The sequence below is a fragment of the Anopheles marshallii genome, chromosome 3 (assembly GCF_943734725.1).
Source record: "Anopheles marshallii chromosome 3, idAnoMarsDA_429_01, whole genome shotgun sequence".
Lineage (NCBI taxonomy): Eukaryota > Metazoa > Arthropoda > Insecta > Diptera > Culicidae > Anopheles > Anopheles marshallii.
Genome location: NC_071327.1, coordinates 51,070,967 through 51,082,526, shown reverse-complemented (window position 1 = coordinate 51,082,526; position 11,560 = coordinate 51,070,967). Strand labels below are relative to the sequence as shown.

Sequence of the window (11,560 nt, the reverse complement as noted above, 5' to 3'; positions counted from 1 at the left end):
GGAAAATGCGGTAGTTCTTGTTGATGCTTTCATAAATTGTTCTTTTAAGCTAATTCTCGGTATGTATAATAGAATGCATATAATTAATAGTGCGTTTAAACTGAGGGAGCTGCGACTCCGGACCGACTCCTTAGCATGGCCTGTTTATCATTATGTCCTTCCAGTTTACCCTCTGGATATATCTACCATCCACCTCGTCCGCGCTGGAAATTTCTTCCACCTCCACCATAACCGCCGCGGTTTCCACCAGAATATCCACCCTGGTAATTGGAACCTCTGCCGTACGAACCACCATTATCCCCTGCTCCCGAGTAACGATCGTTGGGGGTGGAATTTCCCATCGAATTGTTAAAGTATCGGAAGTTTGATCGATTATTACCATACCCATTGTTATTTCCATATCCCGATCCATAACTCCGATTGCCGTCATTTTGGAAGTTACCCATGTTTCCTCCCGGTTTGTAGATGCTACCTGCATCACCATCGCCACTAGGGCCCGCACGGTCACTACTCTCACCATCGTATCGCGGCATCTTCGGTGGATGGGATCGTACCCCCTGCCCAAACGAGCTTCTCACCGGACGCTCAATTTCGTAATCACCCGCACTGAACGCGCACAGCTCCTTTACCACCTTCAGCATATTCATGTGTTTCGGTGCGAGGGAACTGATGCTGTCCGGGTTTTCGGATATTTGTACCAAAAGATCCTGCAGGCAGGGTCGCAACGCCAGTATCATGGCGGCATCGTACGGATCCATGTTCAGGTTGAGCCAATTATCGATTCGTACCGAGCCGTTTGACCATTCGACTTTCTTACAGCCGAATAACAGCAGATGGATCGGTGTAACCATGGACATTTGCTTACAGGATACGGCTCGGGTGCGTATCTTTTCGCCGAACACAAAAAATGGATACGGGAAGGTGGTCGGCGTGTTGCTACAGTTCACCGACGTCTTGTGGATGAGGGCAGCTTTCGATTCCGTCGTCAGGACACGCCGTTTCTCCTTGTGGAAGCACACATTCGGGTAAAGTCCGACGCACAACAGTGCCATCGCCATTTCCAGATCCGGATCGGGGTTTTCCGGATCGAACCTGAATGGCATCATTGTATCCTGTGGGAACCCAGCCAGCGAAAGGTTCTCCATCAGCTGCTTCTTTGCTTCGGAAATCGTACGTAGCGTGGGCATTTGGAGTCCTTTCCATTCACAGAATCGAATTTCTGCTTCTTCGCCTATAGCGCGCTTTTTGCTCCACATCTGCGACGATTGCAAATAAGACTAAATTAGAAAAGTTACCAAAAGAACACAATTGCGGATCGTTTACCTCAAAAGCCGTCTGCAGCGCCACGTAATCCGAGTGCGTTTGACCGCTAAGTGCCTTCTGGTGGTTCATTAAACGACGCTGGCCTAACTCCAGCAGGAATACCTCGGAAAACGTGCCCGAGTACGCGGCCATCGTCGTGATTGTGTCGCACAGCCCAAACAATGTGCTAAGTACCATCATCTTGCCCAGGCGCGGTTCAATCGGCAACCGGGCCAAAATTCTTCCGAACGGTGTTAGCTGCTCCGCTTCGTCCAAGCATCGCATCTCCTTTAGCAACACTTCCGCCTCGATGACAGCGTCGAGCGGCGGTGGTTCGATCGCTTTCGACAGGAACTTGCCGATCGCACCCAACCGGAGCAACTTGATGCTGAGCGCCAGCTCGTGCAGCGGCGTGCGGAACATTTCGGGCGTGAGGTTTTCCTCTAGCTTTGCAAAACGAGCTCGCGAGCAGAGCGTAAAGCACATGCCGGGACGGACCCGACCAGCACGCCCCTTGCCTGCAACGAATAAAAAAAATTGATAATCTGCTTTTCCAAAAACTTCCCCACCAATCACTTACGCTGCTCGAGGTTTGTCCGGGCGGCCCATACAGTCGCATAGTTCGTCATATTGTTGTGTGAAGTGAACAACTTCATACGCGCCTTACACGTATCAATCACGTAAACAATGTCATCGATCGTAATAGACGTCTCGGCAATGTTTGTAGCCAAGATTACCTTGCGCCGCTGCCCGTAGTGATTGAACACCTTCCGCTGATCCTCTCGCGGAAGCTGGGAGTGTAACGGCAACACGACCAAATTTGGTCGCGTCTGCAACTGTCGCATCAGGGCAAATATCATGTTCCATCCAGCAAGAAAGACAAGCACGGCGCCCTGTCTGCCCTGTTGATCCACATAATCCACCAGCGCAGTGATCAGCTCGAACGGTGTATCGGACTCCACCATCATACTCATCGCCTGCTTGGTTTGTGGCGAATATACAGTTTCATCTATCACCTCATTCAGGTTGCCACTTTCCTGCACATCCGGATCATACTCTGCACCTCCATCACCCTCTTCCTCACCGTCCTTGCCGCGCTTTCGCTTTGCCGCAGCACCTTCCGGTGGAGAAGGTTTAAAGTTCAACATCTCAATGCAATCCTCCAGAAACATCTGCTCAACCGGGAACGCACGACCCGGCACCTCCAGCACAGGACATTCGCCAAAGTAGCGTGAAAAAAGCGACGTATCGATGGTGGCCGACATGAGTATTACGCGCAGATCCGGATACGTGTGAACCATATCGCGCAGCACGACCAATATGAAATCGCTGTTCACATCGCGCTCGTGAATTTCGTCCACGATAACGTGCGAAACGCCCCGAAGGCCTCCTTCCAGCTTGCGCAACAGTACCCCAATTGTGCAGAACAGTATCGAACCGTACGGGCGCGGCAGTACGGAATCGAACCGTACGGAATATCCTACCGCACAGCCCAAATTTTCGCACCGCTCATTAGCCACGCGCTCCGAAACACTGATCGCGCTTATGCGTCTTGGCTGCGTAACGCACACGTTGCAGTACGCACCCTGGCCCGAGTTAATGTAATCCTCCAGGATGAATTGTGCGATCTGGGTCGTTTTACCACAGCCCGTGTTGCCGCGGATCAGCACCACCGGATGGTCATTAATCGCTTCCATGATCGGTCGGCGCATCGCTGAAATGGGAAGCTTTTCGCGCGTCATCATACTCTTATGTAGTTCTTGATTGTCTCGCAGCATATTGCGGCTTTCGTGCAACAAATCCTCACTCAACTGCTCGAGCGTTGCTGTTGCTAGGTAACCTTCGTCAATGTTACAACCCAACCATGGGTTCCAGTTCGGTTGGGGCGGTGACCATGAGATAACCGAAGCCGGTTGCTGCAAGTTAGTCGATTGGGGCTTAAAATGCACATCGTCCGAGGCGTGCATCAGGCTGACGGTGTCCTTCCCAGTTGCTTGGGATGCATTCACCTTCACCGGTTGTATTTCCAGCTCCATCAAACATTCGTGTACGCGTTTAGCAAGCTGGTGAGAAATTTTCACCGGATAGGCCGCTATCTGTTCCGATGTGCTGCAAAAACCACAAGCGTCAGAGAAATTAGTACCGTTTTGTAAAATAAGAGACGTTTTTGCTTACGTTGCACTCTTGAGCGATCCCGAGAAAGCCTCAATAACACCCAAATGGTATAGCTGTCGTACAAGCGACAACGCGCAAGATTTGCTGGCCGAATGTTTGTTCGAACCGGATTCGCGACCCGTTATCGAACGGTTCAGTTGCTTCACGTAGACGGTCATCTCGGATATAAAGCTCCTGCATCGAAACGTACGTGTAATTGTTTAGAAAGATGAAAACGATACCTATACACTTTTATCCACACAATCTAGTGCAATGGTTGTCAATGTTTAGTCTACATGCCGTACAATTTACGTACCGTTGGTTGGTTGAGTTCCATTGCAAGCCTGTAGGTTATATTTTCAAATCATCTCATAATGCAGCACCGTTGGTGTGGCTGTTTCTTTGTACGTACTCTGCGAGAGTACCGATCGCGAACAGAATGGAAGGGAAATGGCAGATCAATCGATAATACCAATAAATGTGTTACACTCTTGAAGTGATTTTTTGCTAAATCTATCCATGGCGCGTATACTGGATCTATTTTGCAAATGATAACTTCTCCATATTGATTGCCTTTCCCCTACCTTCCTTAGGATATGTTGGCGATGATTCGAAACTATACCCTCGGGCTAACGCTTACAGTACACATCATGGAACGCACTCGGAACCTCATTTCTACCAACTTGCTGATTCGTTGAAACTGATAGAAATGAGTTTCGAGGCTGTTTTGTAATTCATTACCTAAAACTATACTCACTCACTACACTCACTAAAACCATGCATACTCACTTGGCATGGTCCGGTCCGATAGAGGTATACTTAAATTCTGCCTTTATTTTGTGATGCTGCATCCATTGGTTAAGCTTCGATTTAGCATTCTCAATCGTCCAATTGCCGTGAATCGAAGCGTTCACATCGAGCGATTCGGCTGATTCCAAATTATCCTGTTCCCGCTTGATATCTTCTTTCGATGGAACGTACGGCCGGTACGCATGGCCCAAATCCTGCGGGACGAACCCTTTCATGAATATATTCCCCTGTCCGTGTGGTGCACGGGAAGCCGATGGACCGGCCTGTACGTTAGCCGCATCCGGTTTATCATTCGCTGAGGGTGCAGCGGAAGTATCCAACGGTACCGCATCTTCCGCTATTTTGCCAATCCGAACCAAATAGCTTACGAAATCTTGCGATGCATTCTTTTCGGAATCCTTCTTGTTGGTAGAATTGCCAACACCGATGTACTGGATGCCGGCGATTCGCACCTCGCACAGAAAACGTTGCCGATGCTTTGGCCCCGTCGGTCGTACCACGAACACGGGCTCGCAAGCATTCTTCTGGCACCAGCTTATCAAAAACGACTTCTTGTCCATGTTGCCGGCAAGTAGGATGTGAAGTACGAATTGATTTTGCGAAAATACGGCTCAACTTCACACTGTCTAGGTATGCTACTATTTCCTCCAACTAGAAAGGGGATTTGATGCTTTCTTTTGGGATATAATTTTCACTTTTCCCGCAGAAACGCGAATTGTTTACAAGCGGAAAAATCTTTACTCACAATGTGCTATCGCACAACTAGCAGTAATGAGTGCATCTAGTATAAACGCACAACATGTCCAACATTTGTGCTATTATTTTTTGCAACATTCTGAGTGATTTTTTAGCATATTGCTTGGAAAGTTCGCAACTTTTACCCTGAAACTGTTTCACTAACGAGGTTTTCAACAATGTTTTATTCTTGTTGGGTTTTAATTAATTGAAGATATTTGTATAACAATTTTTGATTTCTGGTATAACACCTTTCCGTCTTTATTTTTCCAGCTATATTTTTTTAATTATTTACAATTCATTTAATTTTAATACCTTCTTAATGAGGTAGTAAATAATAAAAATTGTATACATTTTTTCATAAATTTTCACTAAAAAATGGCCATCGGGATGTCACTGTGTGCTGTCAAGTGTTTGTTGTGGATACTTCATTCGTAAACAACCCAAGTGGGTGAACGTACAAAGCAGAGCGCGGGAAAGAAAGCATTATTTCACCATTTATTTTAACTTTACGATAACAACTAGCGAAGCTCAAATGTCTAAACGCAACGTAGCTTTCATTAAACCAGAAGAACCAGATTTTCTAAAAAGAATGAAAGCACAAATCGGTTATCGAGAGGGGCCATCGATAGACGACAAGGTAAGCATCGTATTCAACTATCAGCTTTACCGCTGTCTATCAGACTAAATGCTATCACTTTTATTCTTCGGTAGCGCGAGGCAATAGAGAACTACGACGACTCTGATGATGAGGAAAATGAGGACGAAAGACCCCAAGTGGTCGTAATAAAGGAAGGCGATTTAACAGAAGCGGAAGCTGAGCAGGCATTCAAAGGTATGGTATTCAAATGTTTCTGTTTGAAAGATTCCGTACCATTCGTCTTTTTATTTTTAGAGGAAAGCGAAAAACCGGCCGATCTCAATCAAAAAGTTGTCTTTAAATCAAGAAAGCCAAAATCCGAGAAAACTGAAGAAAACCCTAAGCCAAAAGCGGAATATAAAAAGAGTAAAAAGGCTAAACAAAAACAAGAAATGAGTAAACTGTCCTTCAACGACGAGGACGAGGAAGAGTACTAGCTGTAACTTTTTTTGTGTTGTTTCATTTTTACGAGTGGTTGTTCTAATCAAAATAAATTGGGGAAACGTTTATAATGCGTTTTATCATTCGCTTTCTAGCTTCGATATGGGAAAAACGCCCTGAAAAACTTTATCAACCGGATAAAAACGATCCCTAGTACAAGATAATTCTACCTTCCCTTTACCTATTCGATTTTTTGTGAATCCATCAGTGAAAGACACCAACAATGAAGAATTCTGCCCACCAAATCGGGAGCTTCTACGCTGCATATAGGCAAAAATCTCTTGGCTGGACGTTAACATTCTGCCAAATTATACACCGGAAGATTAAGAATGCTAGATTCTAACCGGTGCAGTAGATTTTCTTGCATAAACATTTGCAAGTACATGTTCTCAATTGAACAAATATTTTCGCCACTGATTTCTCCGCTTCTCTTTTCTCATATGATGGTAACTCTTTCGCGCTAACGGGAACAGTTTCTTTTTATTTTGGCTCGTTTTTTTCTGGTGAATTTTGACATTTCGCATCGTTTACAACATGTACTATAATTCTTCTCATCGAATGTAATATCTGGCACTGATTATTATTTCCTAAAACAACACTGATGAATGCAAATTGATCCAAAACATTTGTGTTTTTCTCTTGCACAACCTTAAATGCTTCTTGAACCATTGAAACCTCCTTTTGTTTCAGTAGTTTGGAATTGTTTAGTACATTGTACTAAACGCAGAGAATTTCAACTTGTCACTATAAACGAACGGGAGGAAAAACTCAAGCCACCCCAGAGCAGTGGTGTTTGTGGGGTTCCACTCATCAGACAAATACTACAGCCTTTCAATTCGATAGGAACCGACCGTCAGAGCGGGCACGTTTGTGACGTCCCTTCCCTACGTGTGCTCATATTGGTCCAACAGTGAGAAAGAAAAAAATCGTTTGTCGATATCGTCGGTGAAGCAGAAAAGCTGTGTAAGTAGTGGATGCGGCTTTAAATTAGCGTGGAACCATTCACCTAATAGAGCACGAAAGTGTCATAAGCACTCTTAGTACGCCGGTTTCAAGTGGCCTGAAGTTCACAAATAACGAAGAAATGTTCGTCCAGTGTTGTATGCGCTTCATACGGGTGTAATCAGTCGTTTTTGGATCGTTTGTTTTAACTAAATGTGGAAGAAAGCGTGTGTTCCTGTTTACGTGTGTGTGTGTGTGTGTGCATGATTCGCAAAAAAAAAGTAGGAACAGAATGCCTCCCTCACTCGTTTGCCGTTGCTGACCCGTTGGCAAAACTCCTCTTTTGCACTGCATCCCTTCCTCTAAGGTGGGTTAGTACGTCCCACTAAAGCCAATGTGAAAAAGAAAACCCAACGCAATGTAGAAATGGCGGCAGTGTGTGCGTGTTTTGTGTGTGTGAATGGTGTGTGCACCAAACCATTGCAACAAGGGAATGGGGTAGTTCGAAAAAAAAGTGTGAGCAGGACGGTAAACACCAAACGTCACGCTTTCTATCGTAGAGCGAACGAGCAACCGAATCGACGATGTGCATGTGTGTGTGCCAATGGTGCGTTAGTGTGTGGTGTCTAATGAGATGTTGAATGCGGTATACAGTGAAGCTCTTGTGCAGAAGGGAAAACGCGCTAGATCGGGGCATGCGTTTGTATTTGTGTGCCCAGAGCCAGCCAACGCCGCATGCAGGTGTGCGTGAGTTTGACGGCTCGGGGTTTGTTTTTTTTCTGTGTGTTATTTTCCCCATTGCTTTTGCCTTGGCTCTATGGATCCGTTTAGTGGGTTTAGTGTGAAGGGGCGAGCAACGGGTGTAGAGTTGTACGGTGAAAATTGTGTGTGCAAGGAAAAGAAGGGAGGAAACGAAGAGTGCAAATATTTTCCGACCAAATCCAACATGGCGTCCGTGTACGGTAGCAATGAGGATGATCTTGAAGAGGAGAGGACGAACAGGAGGACGAGGAGATGAAGGAAACTAAATACGTTTCCGAAAAAATAGATACAATTCCATCGTTTGATGCCGGTTGAAATTGGTGTTTGAAGAAATACCACCGCACACATCATATGTGTGTCAGCTGGAGCACATGTTGTACAGAGTTGATATATTTTTCTGCGAGTTTCCAGAAAGGAAGACATAGTAGAGTGCGGTAGTACAATTATTTTAAAAAAATAACAGCTGTAATACAGCACGCTGGCTCACAGATCAAAAGTGTACGGCTGCTTTGAAAACAAATGAAACCTTGTGTGCGTTAGACCGGTTTGCCGCGATTAGTGACAGCATCGCGGCGCGCGCGTTCGTGTCAGTGCATTGTTGGCAAAATCGGCACGGTACAGTCGAGAGAGTAAGCGCAAGAGCGTGCCTACCTTAGGAACAAACACCATTAAAGTGGGCGAGCAGAGCAATACATAACACACATACACCCGCTAAGGCAGCGAATAGTAGGCGCGCGTACAGTTTGTTTACGAGCGATATCTTCCATCAACAAGAGTGTTTTATTTTGTGTGTGGTGGTCGACGGCATACACACCGCAAAGTCGTGTGCGTACAGTCGCGTGTCAGCAAGCGGTCAACAGCAAAAAAACACGCGACGAGAGTTTTCATTCAAATGTGTCCCTCCCGTTCACACTCATTCCGGCACGCGTGCTTCCATCTCATCGAGCGCGGTGTGCACAACGACCCCTTTTGAGTGTGGACAAGCGGGAGTTGAATGACGTTTCTTCGGTTTGCTAAGCACGGAAGTGATGATCCCAGTCAGCTGGGAAATAGCTTCAGCTGGTACCGTGGATTGTGAAGTGAACCCTATACTCTGATCAAAGCAACTGTTCAAATTGTTCGTGTCGTGTTTCGTGCAGAACTATGTAACCACGTAGCTTTACGGGACCACAAGTTAAACTCTTTCATTCATAGATTACTTTGTTTTCTCTTATTTTTTTCGGCCGTACTCAGCGCAGTTTCAAACAGTATCTTCCGCATCATTTAGCACAAACGCTGCACCCGACGCAAACGTTGTGAATTTTGTTAAACGGAGCAAAAAGAAACGAAGCCGGAAACCCCTAACAAACCAAGTGAGTATAAAATTGCTTAATTTATTTAGAATCAAAGAATTTTTGTAATATAGTTCTTCTTCTTCTTTTTGGGCGTAACAACCTAGCTGGCATAACTGGTTTTCTAGACTTTATTTTACCGCGTTGGAGGATAGTCAATCCTTTGTACGGGACAAACAATGCGGATAGGAAGTGATATGGAAAGAAGTTTAACCGAGGGGTCTATGGAGCTTGGAATAATGTAGAAAAACACAACACGCATTCGAAGGCTCCAATTCTCGGTCAAGCAAGACTAAGGTATTCATAGTACAATTTGGCAATCAGACACAAAGCCATCCTCAAACTGCCCTGCTCAATACCGAGTCGAACAGTTAATTACGTTGGGGACATTCAGAACGACTTCCTGATGCACTCGAAAGCACCCTGCATTAAGAAGATCGAAAACCTCATTAATTTTGAGCCGGTGATTTCAACTGCTGACTTCGTCAACCGTGTTACAATACAGCGTGACAACTTCATCCTACAGCGCGGGATGCAATATTTGTATTATAATATTTCGATGTCGTGGGGACCTCCAGTCCTCCTGGTGACGGTTTCCTTAGACTCGTAAATGACGATCCATGCTGATTGCAAAAACTGAGGATTCGTAACACCTTCTATTACAAATGAAAACTGAGGATTCAATTGTAATAAAAGGTGGTATTTAATGCGTCCATTATCACTCAACACAATCAACGCTTTGATTCAAAAAAAGTTAATCAAAAAGATCAATTATTTCTTCTTCTTCGTCGGCACAACAACCTCTAGTGGACTAGGTCTACCATTTCTGGCTTTCTTTGACTTTATTTACCCGTAGCTGGATAATCAGTTTTGCGTCCGGGAGTTAAAGGTCAGGATGGATTTTAGAACCGTCGTGTGCGGCGTTGCTTCCAAATACACTACTGGGGGCCCCAAAATGAATTGCTTTGCTCAATTTGCTCAATAATATGTGTTTGATGAGCAATTGCTCAAAGCCCGTTAATTTGTCTATGGACCATGTGATTGCAGTAGTGTCATCGATAAGATCATCTAGATACGAACGGTTTATATCTGTTTAGAGAAGGACTTGTGTCTATTCTAGTCACTCCCATAACAGAATAATGTATCAGCCTGTATTGTCTAGCGCGTCTGAATACCAGTAATGAAAAGTTTCCAATGACTCACTCCACCTTAAATCCCTTCGTGCGTGGGAACAAGCATTCATATGTACGAATTTCACTCATTACTGGATTGAACGCGAAGTTCATAGGGAGGAGAGTTCGTTTTATATACGGATGCATAATGTCTCACTGTTACATGTTAAATACACAAGGATTTCCCAAAAGATGGGAAAAGAGGAAAAAATTGCATGAAAAGCTTTGGGTTTCTTAGTGTACTGCCTTCCCCTAGTGGACCTACGCCATCCACCCACCAAATACCAACCCCGTTCCCCTTGTTACGTTCGGCGACATTCACCGCGCCCAAGATCTCCACCGTCGCACAGCCACCTGTACCTCTTCCCTCGCGCCTCTTGTTAGCGGACTCGTCATCGACCTCCGTTCCCTTTTTCTTCTCCTTACTACTGCCGCCCCCCTATCCATGCGTTCCCACCCGGTGGCGGTCCATCTCCGATATGTTGTGCGATCGCTACGTCATCTTCTCTCGCTCATTCTATTGGTTGCCTCTGCATACCTTCTTCCACCGACCCCCACAGTCCCTTTGCTGCGTGCGTTTGCTATCACACACCAACCCCTAGCTCCCTCTTTCCTGCCTTTAGAAACCCCCCGTCTTCTCTTTGCCAAGTGTTTTCTTCGTTTTTCTGGGACGATGCTTACACACACGCACATATGCACAAGCAAAATGACACACGCCAGTTCTGCGCACACACCAACAGCAGCGGACAACAGTGTTAGACGGCAGTAATGGCATAGGTTCGTGTATTTTCTAACCGTAAGTCCATAACATGACTTACAAAGTAGCGAGAAAAAAACACAACGACAAAAAGTGGGCTTTGGTTGGGTTTTTGAAACGTAGACGCACCAGGACCGGTAAGTTAGCCTAGGTTTGCTTTCAGTGCGAAAGGAGTGCCATAAGGTACACACATGTGGGCCAAACGGGACGAAGTAGTGATAGGGATGAGGATGGAGGAATCAAAATTACAGCCAATGCACACGCACACATACGAAGGTCGCGCAAACATAGCTTTTGATACAACACACACATACACACCACACCCCCCTCCCCCAGTGCGTCTCGTACGTTTACACCGCGCAATGTTTCGCAGTGCCTCACACGGTTGGTAGTCTATTTGGTACGGTTGCTTACTTTTGAGGTAGTGTGTGTTAAGTGTGAACGTGTGTGCGTATTAATGTTAGAAAAAAATACATCTCCCCACGATTTTCCTTGTATTCATTCAATGGGAGGA

General features: G+C 45.5%; 2 protein-coding genes across 2 annotated transcripts; one reads left to right on the top strand and one right to left on the bottom strand.

Moving 5' to 3' along the window:
* Nucleotides 1-182: 182 nt before the first annotated feature.
* Nucleotides 183-4,826, bottom strand: LOC128710965 (dosage compensation regulator). Its single transcript, XM_053805828.1, has 5 exons — nucleotides 4,246-4,826; nucleotides 3,478-3,651; nucleotides 1,883-3,411; nucleotides 1,324-1,820; nucleotides 183-1,256 (listed from the first exon to the last, which is right to left on the bottom strand). The coding sequence occupies exons 1-5, from the start codon at nucleotides 4,824-4,826 to the stop codon at nucleotides 183-185; spliced, it is 3,855 nt and encodes a 1,284-aa protein (XP_053661803.1).
* A 710-nt stretch (nucleotides 4,827-5,536) lies between these two features.
* LOC128714479 (uncharacterized protein KIAA1143 homolog) lies at nucleotides 5,537-6,078 on the top strand. Its single transcript, XM_053809352.1, has 3 exons — nucleotides 5,537-5,641; nucleotides 5,716-5,836; nucleotides 5,897-6,078. The coding sequence occupies exons 1-3, from the start codon at nucleotides 5,537-5,539 to the stop codon at nucleotides 6,076-6,078; spliced, it is 408 nt and encodes a 135-aa protein (XP_053665327.1).
* Nucleotides 6,079-11,560: the final 5,482 nt, after the last annotated feature.

What these genes read in the sequence shown, in the direction of transcription:
- LOC128710965 (XM_053805828.1), bottom strand. Translation starts at nt 4,826, where the DNA reads ATGGACAAGAAGTCGTTTTTGATAAGCTGGTGCCAGAAGAATGCTTGC. An exon ending in GGATCGCTCAAGAGTGCAAC is followed by an intron (nt 3,412 to 3,477) that starts GTAAGCAAAAAC and finishes TGGTTTTTGCAG; the next exon opens with CACATCGGAACAGATAGCGG. An exon ending in CCGGACAAACCTCGAGCAGC is followed by an intron (nt 1,821 to 1,882) that starts GTAAGTGATTGG and finishes TATTCGTTGCAG; the next exon opens with GCAAGGGGCGTGCTGGTCGG.
- LOC128714479 (XM_053809352.1), top strand. Translation starts at nt 5,537, where the DNA reads ATGTCTAAACGCAACGTAGCTTTCATTAAACCAGAAGAACCAGATTTT. An exon ending in GGCCATCGATAGACGACAAG is followed by an intron (nt 5,642 to 5,715) that starts GTAAGCATCGTA and finishes ATTCTTCGGTAG; the next exon opens with CGCGAGGCAATAGAGAACTA. An exon ending in AGCTGAGCAGGCATTCAAAG is followed by an intron (nt 5,837 to 5,896) that starts GTATGGTATTCA and finishes TTTTATTTTTAG; the next exon opens with AGGAAAGCGAAAAACCGGCC.